General features: G+C 40.9%; 1 protein-coding gene across 5 annotated transcripts in view; it reads right to left on the bottom strand.

Annotated features, from left to right (window-relative positions):
* Positions 1-17,149, bottom strand: part of BAZ2A (bromodomain adjacent to zinc finger domain 2A) — a 73,334-nt gene that overhangs the window by 35,014 nt on the left and 21,171 nt on the right. For 4 of the 5 annotated variants that reach the window (XM_081317274.1, XM_081317276.1, XM_081317275.1 and 1 more), the window contains 2 exons: positions 6,257-6,394; positions 2,779-3,321 (listed from right to left, as the gene is read on the bottom strand). In XM_081317274.1, the coding sequence (XP_081173400.1) occupies positions 2,779-3,321; positions 6,257-6,392 (679 nt within the window). In that variant the 5' untranslated portion in view covers positions 6,393-6,394. Of the gene's footprint in view, positions 1-2,778; positions 3,322-6,256; positions 6,395-9,392; positions 9,531-17,149 lie in introns of those variants that run through there. The other variant, XM_081317273.1, reaches the window with a different exon arrangement.

The following is a 17,149-nucleotide window of genomic DNA, read 5'->3' as shown; positions in this document are numbered from 1 at the left end:
TTGCCCACGACTCTGCCGAGGCTCTAGTGACGGCCTGGGAGAGGGCGGCTGCTGGGGCCTTGGATCGAGTTGTGCCTTTGCGGCCTCTGACCCAGCGCAGATCCCGGGTGGCCCCCTGGTTTACTGAGTGACTCCAAGAGATGAAGTGCCAGAAAAGACGCCTAGAGAGCTGTTGGAGGTCCAGCAGATCCAAATCTGATCGAACACGGCTAAGAACCTGTCTTAAGTCTTACCTAGTGGCGATGGAAGCGGCAAAGCGTGTTTACTTTTCCGCTCTCATTGCGTCCGCAGATAATCGCCCAGCCACCCTGTTTAGAGTGACCCGCTCACTGCCTAACCAGAGACCGAGGGATGACCCCTTGCAGGGTAGGGCTGAGGAATTTGTTCAGTATCTGCAGGACAAAATCGCTCAGATCCGGACTGGTTTGGACTCCGACTGGGCAGAATCCGACGGAGTGGAGAGGGCAGGTCTTGGTCATACCATTTGGGGTGAGTTTGACCCTGTGACTTTGGATGATGTGGACAGGAGTATGCGTAAGCTGAGCGCTGCAACTTGTTTATTGGACCCATGTCCCTCCTGGCTAGTTTCGGCCGCTGGGGAGGTGACAGGGGGCTGGCTCCAGGCAGTTGTCAATGCTTCATTGATGGAGGGTGTCTTCTCCTCCGCCTTAAAAGAGGCGGTGGTGAGGCCCCTCCTCAAGAAGCCTGCTCTGGACCCGGCCTCCTTGAATAACTATCGTCCTGTCTCCAACCTTCGCTTTGTAGCGAAGGTTGTCGAGAGTGTTGTGGTGCGTCAGCTTCCGCAATTCCTGGATGAAGCGGACTATTTGGACCCGTACCAGTCCGTTTTCAGACCTGGTTACAGCATGGAAACGGCATTGGTCGCACTGGTAGATGATCTCTGGCAGGCCCGGGACAGGGGTTGCTCCTCTGTCTTGGTCCTACTTGACCTCTCAGCGGCTTTTGATACCATCGACCATGGTATCCTGCTGTGACGGCTCGAGGGATTGGGAGTGGGAGGCACTGTTTTATGGTGGTTCTCCTCCTACCTCTCGGGCCGTTCGCAGTTTGTAGTGGCAGGGGGGCAGAGATCTACCCCGAGGCCCCTTTCTTGTGAGGTACCTCAGGGGTCGGTTCTCTCCCCCCTCCTGTTTAGCCGCTGGATGAGATCATCTGTGGCTTTGGGGTGAGGTATCACCAATATGCGGATGATACCCAGTTATTTATCTCCACCCCGAGCCAACCCAGTGATGCCCTTGACGTGATGTCCTGGTGCCTGGAGGCGGTGCGGGTCTGGATGGGAAGGAACAGACTCAGGCTGAACCCCTCCAAGGCTGTGGATACCGGCATCTCGTACTATCCAACAGGTTCCATCTCTTCTGATGGGGGCGAAGCTATTGCCCCCCTCAGAAATGGCCAGCAACTTGGGTGTCCTCCTGGATTCACGGCTTAATTTGGAAGATCATCTAACTGCTGTGACCAGGGGGTCTTTTGCACAGGTTCGCCTGGTATGCCAGTTGCGCCCCTTTTTGGACAGAGATGCCCTATGCACGGTCACCCACGCCCTTGTTACCTCTCGCCTGCAATGCTCTCTACATGGGGCTGCCCTTGAAGTGCGCCCAGAAGCTTCAACTGGTGCAAAATGCGGCCGCGCGGGTGCTTATGGTTGTATCTCGATACTCCCATGTTACATCACTACTGCGCGAGCTGCATTGACTTCCGGTTGCCCTCCAGGTGCGATTCAAGGTGCTGATAATCACCTTTAAAGCCCTAGAAGGCTTAGGCCCGGGGTACTTGCGAGACCACCTGCTGCCAATGTCAACCTCCCATCGCCTGGTTCGCTCCCACAGAGTCGGCCTCCTCAGGGTGCCGTCGGCCAGGCAATGCCGGCCGGCGACCCCCAGGGGAGAGCCTTCTCTGTGGGCGCACCGACCCTCTGGAATGAACTGCCCCCGGAGCTGCGGACGACCCCTGACCTTTGGTCCTTCCGCCGTGACCTAAAGACCTGGTTGTTCCAACAAGCGGGCCTGGACTGATCATAGTTTTTAAATTTGGTTTTTTATTGGTTTAAATTGTTCTTATTTCTTATATTGTTTAATCCTGTTGTAATATTTGTATTTATATCTTTTAACTTTTTATTGTTGTGAGCCGCCCTGAGTCCTAAGGGAGAAGGGCGGCATATAAATTTAATAAACCTTAAACCTTAAATTAATCGAAGAACTTTTCATTCATTCCTTATCTCAGTAATTCAAACCCTATCACTTCATCTGCCTGGAAAAAATACTTTACCATTATTCTACAAATGTCATTCATGTCCATGGTACCTGGCGAAACAAGAAGAAAACTGGCAGATCCCTGCCCCAAGTACAATAGTCTGTAATATAGATTTAAAAGAAGGCCATAGTCCTTGGTAAACCCAAAAACCGTGTTACAACATATTACAGTAAAGTAATGTGACTGTTGGTGGTTGGTAGGTAAAGAACCGAGTATTGGGAATTACTATTGTAAGATGTATTTCAAGGCCACACAGATGCCAAGGTGGATATGCTACTATTGTACTGAAGTGTAGGAGGAACAGTCATTTATTTCTAGAAATTTAAAGAAACAATTAGAAGTGGCAATATTGAAATCTTAACAGTAAGCAAGACTTGTACAGTGCCTACTCTTCCAGCCTAAGTTGGAATTAATCATAATGTATTACTGGGCTTAAGATAAGTCAAATTTCAGCATGTCCTGAAATACTGACTAAAAATTCCGAGGTCCATTTGTGAGTTATACCTGGCTGTGCATTTTCCAGCTCCATACTGCCCATCAATCTGCTGCCATTTTCTGCAGCTGTAGAAGGTGGTTCTTTCACAGCCTCTTCATTGCCTGGCTCATCCTGCTGCGGTGAGAAGTCCTGATTCCCTGAAGCAAGCATGGGAGAAGGCTGAGATGATGTGTAGAAGCTCGTTGGGCCGTTTTGTAGGATTTCAAAGTTCTGATCATCAGGGAAAGAGTCGTAGAGCTCTGCTGAGTCAAAATTTAATCCCATGGTCCCTGGGGTACCATTGGCCCAGAACTCTTGCCCACTGCTTCCCCTCAGACTGGTGTTATGTCCAGGTGAGTTCTGCCGATTGTTCTCAAGGGTACCATTCAATGGATATTGGGAGAACAGTGGACCATCTTTGAGATTGTTGCCGTTGCCCGAGGGATACTGGGAGTAATTCCACAGGTAGTCATAGGGATGATGGAGGTGAGAGTTGTTTGAGGAACGGGTCCCTGAAGTACTAGCATGAGATACAGTAGATAAGCCATTAACATTCATGTCTCCATTTAAACCTGCCGTGAGGGAAAGAAGAAGAAAGAACAAATAGTGAGAGCTAGTTTGGTCACCCTTCAAAGTTGATACCAGCCAGGGCATAGAAAAACTCTAAGAAGCAATGCAATGTCAGTAGGTTGGAGAGATTTGGCCCATGGAATCGCGAAGAGACAGAATGGATAACATCATCATCAGTTTGGTGCAGTAGTTAAGGTGCTGGCCTAGAAGCCAGGAGACGGTGACTTCTAGTCCTGCCTTAGGCGTGAAAGCTGACTGGGCAGGACTAGATTAGGGCTTGGGCCAGTCGCTCTCTCTCAGCCCAGCTCACCTCACAAGGTTGTTGTTATGGGGAAAACAGGAGAAGGAAGAAGTTATGTATGTTCACCATCTTGAGTTACTTATTTATTTATTTATTTATTTATTTTAATTCCATTTATATCCCGCCCTTCTCCGAAGACTCAGGGCGGCTTACAAGCTTAGCAGTAGCCTTCATTCTATGTATATGCCTGCTTTATTATGAAGTAATAAAGGTGATATTAAAAAGATCTAATAAATCAATAAAAATAACTACCAGGAACAGTGACTAAGAGAGAGATTATCTTCTTCTTTTAGGCCTGCCTTCTTTTTCAAAGTAGAACCAGCAAAATGAGATAAGACATAAGAAAGCTGAATACTCTACTCCACTAATGCAAGTCAGCATCCTCTCACATTTTCTCAGCTCGCATCATTTTCTGGCTATTTCCAACTCCATCCTTCAATTTCTCTCACTACGGAGTTGCTTGAAGACATAAAAACAATGCACGGATACAATTGTATTCTCATTCTTTCTTTTTGCACTGCATTTTGAACCACAGCCATATTTCAAGCACTTCTGGCTCAATTCACTTTCTGCTACAGATATGCTTATCCCTGCAATGTACACCACAACAAGAAAAAACGTTTTCCCACATCTGTCACACAGGGAGCAGTCAGAAAGGATATTTTATTCTACTTTTATCTTGCATTAAAATGTTAAGGGTGGAAGCTGTTGCTGAAAGAGAAGTATAACGTAACAAAGAATGTAGGCGAAGAGAAGAGTGATGAAGGCAAAGAGAAGTAAAAAATGATTCTAAATGAATTGGGAAGAGGAAGAATAAGCACTCCGTTTTTATGTTAGGTTCTAATTTCTAAAGATTTGTCACACATTCTACTGTGTGTCATGGTTTTGACGATAACCATGAATGATAACATGTATGAAATCTCCTGCTCTATGCAGTCAAATGGTACTGTTTCAGTACGAAAAAAGCTAGAATCAAGCCGTTGTTTATGTTCTACCATTTTCCCTTAATTCATCCATAAACTGAATAGCTTCGTGCTGATTTTTATAGTACAAGTAGTCCTTATGATCATAATTCAGCCCAGAATCATTCATCATGGCAGACATTAAAAGGATCATCACTTGACCATATCCAATTTTACAACCTTTTTTGTGGCGGTTGTTAAGCAAATGCCATGGTTAAGTAAACCTGATTTCTTCAATGGGCATTTTTTGCCAGAAGTTGGAAGTGAATGCGGGAAATCAGAAAAAAAAACCCACCACAAATCAGTGACATGATTGTGGGACACTGCAAAAAGCCACAAATGTGAGTCAGTTGCCAAATGCCCAAAATGTGATCATGTGACCGTGGGTGAGGGTGCAGCCATTTGGGACTGTTTACCTTTTAGCAACAAGACAAAACAATAGCAGCAATGTTTGCAAACTTTTCAAACTAATGTGAAGTTTAACATATGGTAAGGAAAATTACATTTGATTAACAATTTCTATTTGTAGCAAGCAGATTACCTTTAGATGTTCACTAGACAACCTATGACTTGTCAGGTCATTGTTTCAGAGATATTTCCTTACCTAACACTTGCACATTCTCCTCTTATCACATCACTCTAGTATCCTGACACATCTTCCACAACATGCGCCCCCTCACACACTCTCCCCATCTCTCGCACTGCATCCTGTGCAATCTCTCACACACTTGCACAATGTGCCCAACCCACATTGTGCTTCATGTGAACTTCCTTGTATTCCTGCAACCCACATGGTGCCTTCTCCCCACAGGAAGATATGCAGGGATATGGTGCAGGTCAGGAAGGATGTGCCCCACATATCAGGGAGGGCACGGGGGGGTGCATGGGGATGGGGAGGGCATAGGGGTGCAGAATGGCTTAAGGTCCAGCACACGTACAGAGAGGTTGGGGAAGTTGCAAAAGTGGGGGAGACTTAACCAAGCAACCTGTGATCTTCCCTGCCAGATTCCCCATCGCCAACACTCCCTGCAAGCTTTCCATAAAAAAAAATATTTTTCTTGTGGGAGGTGGCAGAAGTGTTGCAATCACGATCGAGTTTATACTTCCGGCTGGCATTCCCACTGACTTATGAGAGAGAATGGTGGAAATAACATCATGTGACATGGCTGACTGCAGCAGCGTGGCAGTGCTGAAGCAGTCACTTTCCCAAATTTCATTCCCAGGGAAGTAATGGGTAGTTTGAGGTACTTTGCTTCAGAAATTGTTGCCCTACAATGCACCATTTTGCTCAAATGAAAGTTTCAAGCAGAAACAAAGAGATTTTGTGGTATATAGATATTTTCAATGTAAACTAAAAAAATCATATAAGGTCTAGACCTTTCTCTCCCCCTAATAATAAAATAGGAAAGCTCAGACTTTTTGTGCACCAACTCTACTATCTGCATGGATGTAAGGAAACACAAAATCTTTTTTATTACTGAATTATCCATCTCTATTAAGACCTTCTGAACCCCACATTTCATTGCAAAGTAATAAAGTAATAATTCTGTACCCAGAGAACCATACACCAAAAAGAGAACAGCTGGTAGCATTAGTAACTGGACCATGTATAATCAAGGATTAAGTCTACTATTAATATCACAATAACGGTCAGGTCAATTGGTCTTCACTTACTTTTGCCTTGTTGGGGGAAGTTCATAGGAGATCCATTTGTGTAGACATTGTCCCCTGAGGAAGGAGCAGGTTTCAGTCCTGAGGCAGCAGGTGAAGAGGGAAGGCCAGTGAAATTAAAATGGTTGTTTGCTTCCATTTCTAAAATAAAAAGACATTCAAGGAAGACTTAATGGCAATACAAAGATGCATTCTAAGGGTCCATTAGTATACTGCATATAACCACCTAGTTGATGGATGGGAACAACGGTATGTTGGTTTCCATGGTAAATTAAGAGATTTAAAACCTTAACTTGCATAGAATAACAGGAGCATGCCTCTGGTAAAATTGAGTTTTCTGGTAAAATTGAGTTTTGGTAGAACATTTGACATACTAGCCTACGTCTGCCAAAATTGATTGATATTGTACTGTAGATAGAGTTAGCAATCAATGAAGCAGGTGGCACAGGTAACCTAGTGTACACCCTCTCTATCTTACTAAAAACCATTAGGTTGGAACCTCAATTGACAAAAGCTGACAGGCAGAGATGAACAGGCAGAAATCAATATTTATGGATCTGACTGGGTGATAAACACCTGGAATGAGTTTTAAATAAGTTTTTTCTTCTTGTTCATGCCTTTAAGATAATTCACTTATTGTTGTTTTTTGCTATTCTATGCTTTTATTAATGTTGCTTCTCCTTGAAAAGTTATGCAAGTAGTCCTCAACTTATGTCTGGTCACTTAGCAACCGTTCTATGTTATCAGAAGCCGCCCCCACCCCCACAAGATACTTATGACCTGGTACCAAAGTTCTAATGGCTGACCTGCCTCCTCTGGTCCCATGATCATATTTTGAGTGCTTGGCAACCAATCTGTATTTACAGCAACGTGATTGTGGTTTATTTTTTCCCCCAAAACCAGCACTTATGTTGGGTTTTGGCAAAAATGCCCCATAGCAAAAATGGGTTCGTGTAATGTCCACAGTGTCCACTTACTGACTGCTGCAAAAAAAGTTGAAAAATTGGGTCGGTCTTGTGGGTGATCCTCTTTACAACCATCACAATCTACAACCTTAATGGGCAGGCTCCACCACAGTTGTAAGTCCTTACAGTTTTAAGTCCATTACGGTCATAAGTTGTGATCGTCATTTAATGATGATTCAAAGTTACAACCTGTACTCAATTAAAACCCTAGGAGCACATGTTCACAATTTGGGCAATTCTATCCAACTGATACAGGATTTTTTTTCTCTTATATTTTAAGAGGAAAATGTCTCAACTACTAATGAAAGCAAACCAGGCTGCAGTCCACTCTGCCAACAGAGGCAGTCCTCAGCTTACGTTCATTTGTTCTACAACTGTTCAAGGTTGCAGCAGTGCTGAAAAAAATGGAACATATGACCAGTCACCAAAATTCCAGCCACTGCAGCATTCCCACGGTCACGTGATCATGATCTAGGTGCTGGAGTCACAATTGCAATGTCCTAGTGAGTCATATCATGTGATAAGTCATTTGTTATCTTCCCTGCCAGCCTCCCACAACCAGTTGTTTGTTTATTTTTCACATTTCTGTATTGCCCATCTTCCTGAAAGAGGGACTTTTGGCAGTGTATACTAAAATGTTAAATTATAAAACAGTTTATATAAAAGTTTTAAAAAATTAAAAAGTTTAAGAAGAAGCAAGAGATTAAAATTAGTTAAAAGATGAAGGGAGGGCTTTCAGGTTACTGAGGAAGCCGGCAGGGAAGGTTGGAAATTGTGCCAATAAGTTGCTTCCAAAGCTTTTTTTTCTCAGTCTGTCTGCCGTGGACTATGTGAAGGTTGGAAATTGTGCCAATAAGTTGCTTTCACTGCTTTTTTTCCTCAGTCTGTCTGCCGTGGACTATGTGATCCAAAACACCTTGTACTAAGTAGGGCCCCCTGCCTGCTCACACTTCATAGTTTGTGCCAATCATCCTACAGGCCCTCTTACAGCGTCTGCCAACCCTCGTGCACTTTCTAGTACACCCCCCCCGAAAGCCTTCCCCTATGTTCCTTACCTAGGACTCCTGCCTTTTCCCTTGTGACGATCTGCAAGTCCTAGGCCAGCGGCTCCCAACCTTTCCTATACCTCGCACCCCTAGAAAGCTTCTGATATATTCTCGCACCCCTTACAAGAGTTCGAAATAACGGCAACGAATTATGCATATACACTATAATTTTGAAAACCCAAGTTTTCACATCCCCTGAAATATCAACTTGCACACACACCCCGGTTGGGAACCCCTGTCCTAGGCTTACAATGGCCACCAGCCTGCTGGAACTTCTGCTAATCAGTGATGAATGTACAAGTAGTCCTTGTTTACCATCTACAATTGGAACCAGCAGTTCACTACCATTAAGCAACATAGTCACTAAGCGGAAAATGAGACCGTGCTGGACTCATGCCACTTTCACTCTCATTGCTAAGCAAATCACCATTGTCATTAGGTGAGATATCACGTGACCATGACTTTCAATTTCACTTCATTGTTCTCCATTAATTCTGCTTATTGGAAGCTCGCAAATGGCAATCACATGACTACAGGACACTGCAATGCTTGTAAATGTGCACCAGTCACAAAGTGCCTGAATGGCAATTATGTGATTGTGGAATGCTACAATGGCTATAAATGTGACTATTAATTACAGTGCTTTTTTTCCAACCATAACTCTGAATGGTTGCTAAACAAAGCTATCGCTAAGCGAGGACTACCTCTGTCAGTAAAGTTAAAGGTCAAGAATTGCTTATTTTATTCATCTATTTTGCAAGATGAAAAAGAAATAAACTACAACAAAAAATCAATAATGGTGTAGAATTAGAAGGAATAACAGTTAAGAAATCCAATGAGTATACTTTAAAAAAGGAAAGGAAAATAAACACATTCATGTCAATAAATAAACTTGAGGGTAAATATGAACATTTTCAGATTTCCTGCCAAAATTGTATTTCTACATATGAAATGAATCAATTTCTTGTGAAGGGTTGACATTTGTTAGGAAATATGCAAAGTAAATCAGTCTCAAATTTCACATAAAATATTGTGGGTGATTTTCTTCAAAAAATAATGCTTAAGAACTTAAAAAAATGTTAGTAATAGACTTTTAACTTGTCCTATGGCACAATAAAGATGATTTACTGGAAAATCTCATTTCATCCTCCACCAAGTAGCTCAGCTTGAAAAGTGCTGTCTGTGGCTCCTTTGGAACTTAGTTGTGTCTGTAGGATAATTCTGTGAGGGTTTCCACGGATTGTTTGGGTTTTCTACAGCAAGGCCGTCTGATTAGCTGCTCCTAGAAGTAGACATACAGTAAATTCTAAACAAGCCACAAACAGCAATCACCAGTAGAATTTCCAGCAATTTCTCTATGATCTGACAAGTACTCGGGTATGTTTCCAAATCAGCTATTTTTATAGGTTGCAAATCATCTCAGCCATGCTTAATAATTGAGAGTCAATGAAAAAAAAAGGCTGGATAATCCCAAAAAAGTAAGAACAAACTCAATCAGAAACTGATGCATTTGGTGAGGGTCACAGCTATATTCTGAATGCAACAGCAACTTTAGAGCACGTTTATATATATATATATTATTCAGATTCATAAACCAGGAACATGTCATGAATGAAGTACATACATACTTGTGTATATGTGTACTTCATTCATGATATATTCTTAGTTTATTTTAGAATATGAATAACTAAACTGTGCAAAAGAAATAATTAGAAGAGAAAGCAAATAAGAGTCCCGTTTCTCAGCTGCTTATTCAAGTAACGCGAGAATCTATTTATACACATATATACACACACCACAGACTCTGTGTGTGGTGTGTGTATACGCATAATTGCTCTGCTACTATACTTACATGGTATTTGTTAGAAAACAATGCTTCCAAGCTATCTGTGATTGCTAAAAGTTGAAAACAATTTGACGGTACATTATCATCATTATCATTATCACATACTGGAAAGCCACTATTATTTAAAATAAACTGTCAGGGGATATTTAGGAGGAGGGCATTCCTTAATGTGAGGGTCATTATAGAGAAGCATCTACTTCTCATTTTTACACCTTAATACCATAGCAATTACTAGCAGAATTCCCAGGAATTTCTTTCAGGATATTTTTACTGGACAGACTGATTCTAGCGCAGGAAGTGCAGAAAGAGTAATGCTACCTGAGTCTCACAATCACTCTCTCTAACCTAGTAATTCAATTCAACTCAAGTTCTTCTTTTCAAGATAACAACAAACTCCCCAATAGAACAGCTGAAAGCACCACAATTATTTTAATCATAAGACCAGGATTCTAATGGAAGGTATAAGTATGGTATTGCTTGGTTAGTATGCAGATCCCATGGCCACCAAGATTTCCTTAAGAGACAGCAGATTGAGGTTTCAGGCAGATAGTGGCCCCAGATGGCTTTCATATATTGAACATAAACTGGTTAGATATATGTTAGTGGCCATCACTGAGAATAAACTTATACTAATTTGGAGAAAGCCACTGGACAGAAGACTGTAGACTGAAAATTCAGAGATACTATAAAGCAAAGAGGCTTTCAGGACTGCAAGCTGGAAAGTAATTTTGGGTTCCCATGCTGGCAAAACATATTACTACCACATGCGATTCAAAGACAAACTGTTCCATACTGTTTATTTTGTTTCAAGAATTTTAGGAGTAATAATAAGTGTACACTACACTGTATTTTCCCCTAAGACAAAGGAAACAGCAAAAAAGGCCATCTGTTGTGGAAAAATTTATACCTCAACTTTTAATGTTCTTAAATAAAAGTTCTTCTACAGAAAAGATGCTGTTGGCAGCAATAATGTAAACAGAATAAATATACTATGACCCAAATGTATAAAAATAAAAGTGCAAACTGTCAGAAAAATATGGGGATAAAAAGGACCAATTATTCTAGATTAAATTGATAGAAAAGATTGTTCTTGTTGCTGAATGATGAGTGAAAACTATATATAGGAAAACATGAAATTTTCTCTTTAGGTATGTGCATTTCTTTTGACAAGTAGATTCCACACCCAATTCTAGAAGGCACAGAAAATCATCTGCACATAATTAAGTCCTTACTCTCAGGCACAATCTTATGAAGATTTCATATACTCACAAGCACAGGAAGAGATGAGTGATTTAAAAAGGGGACAATTTTAAAGGGAGAAAAAAAAATGTAGAGAATTTTAGAATATATTTTTCCTTGTCACCCTGAAATCTATTCATGTGATTGATCTGGCCTAAATAACTATTCCTTTGCAGATTCAATAAATCTCACATTAGGGAGCTTTTTTCTCACTCAAACACAACCTTCTATTCCTGCAATGTCATATCAAGCTTTATCATCTAAACTAGAAAGCTTCTATAACTGCAAAGAAAAGGGGAAAAGGGCAACAGCTAGAAGGAACACAGGAAATATTGTTCCCTGTATCTTCCAAAACTATATTAAGGACATCCTATGCCACTTACTGTTTCCTCTTCAAAAAAGCAATGGATGATATCCCAAGAAGTGTCCTAAGTCATAACATTGCTTTGCATCTCTCTTTAAGGGCCAGAGTATCAGGAGAAAAAAACAGATGCTGTTCCAGCACAGAGAGCTGGGAGTTGAGAGATGCTAGGGAAGCATTGTAACTAAAGAGGAAAACAGAGTGGCTTGCTAGGAAAAAGGCCAAGCAAAATGGTTGAATTAATTGTACTCAACACAGGGGGAAAAAGTGTAAAGGGTGTGTGTGTGTGTGTGTGTGTGTGTGTGTGGTTAAACAGAAACACTGGGATAATGCTGAGCAGTTGGTTAAGTCAAAGAGGCTTCATTTATATCAAAACTATATTTTTATGACACTGTAACAGTTCATGTTTAAATGTACAAGAGTAGTAGTAATAAAAGCATGATAGTCTAAAGAGGGCTAAGAGATAACGTATTTCTTTCACATAGTATTTAACCAGGTACAGTTGTTTCCATGTGGAGAGGAATGGCATTTGCAAATAACTTAGGTGAGGCATACTCTTGTGTAGTTATAACATTTTCCATTCTTAATTATGCTTTAACAAATTTTTTATGGAGTTTATATAATCTCCTGCACATCCTCAAAGAAACAAGGAATTGTGCCTAAAAACTGGAGAATTCCTGATTTAAGCAGTGTGAACTATTTTGATGTGCTCTATTCTCCTGGCCAATCCTATCCCCAGACTTGTCTTGAAATGTTATCCTTTCCTGTTCTACCAAAATTAGTATTTCTTAAAAAGGATACTTAAGAATTGTATTTAAAGGATCTGTTTGGTCTTGCAAAAATCCTAAGGATCTGACCAGACTACAAAGAACTAAAGCTGTGAAATGCCAATCAACTCCATATTTTAAAAGTATTTCACAATATCAGGTTTTTACCAAGCAAATATATTTTATTGAAGCTTTCCTTGTATGAAAGATAAGGAAAATCCGAGACATGTAATAGAAAGTCAGAACTTTCTTAAAAATCAATAATCAGCTTTGTGCAGTGCAAGGCAATTTACCAATAATGCCACATCCAAAATGAAAGCGTACAAGAAGGACATACAATTTTTTAGGCAACAACTGTTCTCAGAACTATGAAACCTCTTTATCTGTTTAACTGGATCCTTTTTAAAAAAAATCTCAAAAAGATGGATGTCTTTTTTGTAGCCTGGGGCTTCATTTTTGTTATTGTTAGATGGAGCAAGGAGCAAGATTTTGTTAGCTGTAAAGAATCAGGACCATTAATACAGCTGCAGCATAGAAAATTCATTCAAAGCTTAAATAGGAATCTAGTCAACTAACAGTACTAAATTGGCGCTAGATAAGGGTCAACGGAACTCAAGTAGGGCTGGACTTGGATCGCTTGTGGCAATTCAACAACTCAAAACTGATGATTTGTTTAACTCCACTCCCAGTTCTGCCTGCTCTTCTACAGATTTTGAGCCCATTTTTTTTATACTCTCCAAGATTTGGGGATTTCCCAACTTGGGGGCTGGGGGTAACTATCCACATGCAAGTTTAAAAGTTTAAGGCACCTGGTTTATTTGTCTTTATTTTTCATAAGTTTGAAGAAGAAATAAGAGGATCCATTCTTTTAAATTTGATACTAAAAAATAGGGATGAGCAGTGAGAACTTTGAAAGGAAGTCACCATGTCATCTTCTGGTTCAGGACATTACAGAAAGACAATTTGGAACCTAGTCATCTATTTAGTTAATTTCAAATGCTTAGAGTATTTTAGCATTCATCAAGAGAAGTCCTTTGGTGAAAGAGTGCAGAATGGTTGGAATAAAATAAAAATAAAATATTGAAAGTACATCACAAACCAGTTTAATGAGTACTATAAAAAAGAGAAAATTTGGGAAATGGAAAGTGAATGTAATAAGGGAAATGCACACCAGACAAAGATGGATGGGGCTGAGGGGGGGGGGGCAATGGTTTACAAGTTAGTAACAAGATCCATTCTGACAACTTGAAACACTGAGTAGAAGACAGTAAGATGAACTTCAACAAGGACAAAAGCAAAATCCTACACTGGATAGGAAAAAAATCAGAGGCATCAGTATAGGATGGAAGAATACCATACTATGTAGCAGAGCATGTGCAATTCTACATGCAATTCTTGCTGCGTCAACAGTTGGTCAGACTATATCTAGAATATTATGTTCAAATTTTAGGAAGAACACTAACAAACTGGAATATATCAAGAACAGAACAATCAAAATAATAGGATGCTTGGAAAGTGAGCATATGAGGAACAGTTGGTATGGTTAACCTAGAGAAAACTGCAAAAAGACACAATAGTTATCTTCAATTATAAAAAAGGCCTCTTATATAGAAGACAGGACAAAATTGTTTTTCAAAAAGACAAGAAACAGATCTAAATTACAAGGAGATTTTGGTTGGATCCCAGGACAAAATTTCCTAAGTATTCAACAGCAGAAGAGATTGGAGATAATAAGATTCCTTCTACACTGAAACTGTTTAAACAGAGGCTGCATGGCCACCAGTCAAGGATGCTATCTATACTCCTGTACTAGATAGGACAAAGGTTGGCAATCTTCATCTCCATAGGAGTCAGAGGCCATGCTGCTGCCACTGTTGTTTCTTCCTCCTTTTCTGCCCCACAGTTTGTTCTAACTAGCACCAAGCTAGTTAGTGCTAGTTGCACTTGTTGCTCCACCTATGACTGGGCAGCTGGTGATACTGTCACCAAACCAGCTCTCCAAGGTGGTGAGCTGTCACTGCCAGTGAATAGCTGCTCTTCCTCTCTCTCTTGGGGGCTGGGTTAAATGTAAGTTGCTTTACAACTGGTCTCACGCTTACGCCACAGCGTTCCCATGGCCCCCTGAACAAAATTCAGGCACTTGGTAAATGGAATGTATTTATGACAACTGCAATGTCCCAGAGTCATGTGATCACTTTTGTTACCTTTCCACCTGGCTTCCAACAAGCAAAATCGATGAGAGAAACCATATTCACTTAACATGATTCACTTAACAACCACAGTGATTCGCTTTACAATTGTGGCAAAAAGTTCGTAAAATGAGTTGTAATTGACTTAACAACTGGCTCAGCAACAGAAATTTTGGGCTCTATTGTGGTCATAAGTCAAGGACTGCCTGTAGCAGTATTAGCTGTATTATTGAATTTTCATGCAAAAAGTTAAACAGGTATATTCAGGCTTTAAATTACTTGAAATTATCCCTCAGGCTGACAAATAATAAAAAAATTGCTGGGGAGAAAAATATTTTTCTCCAAACATTACCTACCCTGATATGACTTCCTATGTAAGATCATTTAGATGCGTTTATATATTCCCAGTTATTCCCCAAATTTATGCACTGAAGAGCAGATGTAAAGTATTAAAACTGTAATAATAAATAAAAATGGGGAAGAAATGGAGGTAGTGACAGATTTTATTTTCCTGGGCTCCAAGATCACCGCAGACGGGGATTGCAGCCAAGAAATTAAAAGACGCTTGCTCCTGGGGAGGAAAGCCATGGCAAACCTAGACAGCACACTAAAAAGCAGAGACATCACCCTGCCAGCAAAAATGCGTATAGTGAAGGCTATGGTCTTCCCAGTTGCAATGTATGGCTGTGAAAGTTGGACCATAAGAAAGGCTGAGCGCCAAAGAATTGAAGCCTTTGAACTATGGTGCTAGAGAAGACTCCTGCGAGTCCTTTGGACTGCCAGGCGATCAAACCGGTCAGTCCTAGAGGAGATCAACCCTGACTGCTCTTTAGAAGGCCAGATCCTGAAGTGGAAACTCAAAATACTTTGGCTACCTTATGAGAAGGAAGGACTCACTGGAGAAGAGTCTAATGCTGGGAAAAGTTGAGGGCAATAGAAGAAGGGGTCGACAGAGAATGAGGTGGCTGGATGGAGTCACTGAAGCAGTAGGCGTGAGCCTAAATGGACTCCAGAAGATGGTAGAGGACAGGAAGGCCTGGAGGAATGTTGTCCATGGGGTCGCGATGGGTTGGACACGACTTCGCAACTAACAACAACAAATAAAAAAGGATATGGTTTTAGTACAAAGCCCAATTTAGGGCACCTTCTAATACAGAGGTGTCAAACTGCCGGCCCATGGGCCGGATGCGTCATGCCGAAACCACGCCCACCCCATTGCCGGCAATGGGAAAAAAGTTGTGATACGTTGCAACATGTTAAATGACGTTGCGAGTCTGACAGCCCTGCTCTAATAGATATCAATGAAGTAGAAAGACTCCAATTTGAGCTCAACTCCTGGTCATATTTATGCAGTTTTTATGTAATTTTCTTAGCAGCAATATAACAATAGTTTGCTAATATCTTTGCCCGGAATTATTTTCTGACTCTCTAGTCTAGCTTAAAGCACAGGCATTCTTTGAAAGTCCCTCCAAATTTGAGCCAGGCTCTACTCTGTTTAGTTCCTGAAATCAGACTAAGTCAAGGTCAAGTCAAGTGCTGCCACCTGCTGAGACACCAATGAAAGGGTTTCAGTATCTCTTCATTTCAAATGTAAATTATTTAAAGTATATTTTTTTACTGAAAATCATTTAAACATCTGGGCACCTTTGGAGCTATATTTACGCAAGGTTATGTTCCTCTTTGTTAAAAACAACTCCAAATAGGAAGCCATAAGAAAATATTTGTGTGTGAGAAATATAGTAATCCTTTAAGTTTAATTTTAATTAAGTATAGAAATATATGTCTACCTGAAAAGGGTTAGCGTCTTTGAGCAAGTTGTTAGATGTGGATCACACTGTAGGATTTGCCATTTTGCTAGATTAAAAGATATGCATATGACTGCCTAAATCCTATATAATGTTTTTAAAAGGCAATATCTTCAAACTGCAGGAATTTTATTTACTTCCTTAATTCCTTGCAGAGAAACAAGGATAATCTAATCAAGGAGCTTAAGGGAAAGTTATAAAGTGAAGCCCTTTCTGATTAAAAAGAACATTTCAAAAAGCAACAAACACAGCTGCCATTTCCAGGCAACTTCCTGCAAGGATGGGGGAGGGAGCAGAAGAAAAGGATTGTTTGCATCAGGTTCAGCACACATGATTCAGCAAGGGAAAACAACAGCTCTGAGCATTCATTGACCCTAGAGCCACTTAAGGCTCTTTCACTAGGCTTGCATCCCACCTCCACCCACACAAAAGACTCTCAAGCCTTAGCCATTATCTACCCGAACTATTCTCTCAGTCTCCTAAAGCAGGTATATTGGCCTTTCCAAGAATTTAAGAGATTGCCACTAAATAGCACCTCAGATTATCTACAGGCAAGGCTCTTTCTCATAGGCACGATACGCCCACGGAAGAAGAAAAAAAAAAGGAGATTCCCCGGCATCAGACTGCACCTCCCCCACTAAGTATGCCAGCGATGATGCCAGAATCTCAAGCTCTGCT

The sequence above is a fragment of the Vipera berus genome (assembly GCF_964194415.1).
Source record: "Vipera berus genome assembly, chromosome: 2".
Taxonomy (NCBI): Eukaryota; Metazoa; Chordata; class Lepidosauria; order Squamata; family Viperidae; genus Vipera; species Vipera berus.
This window is presented reverse-complemented; position numbering and strand designations above follow the sequence as displayed.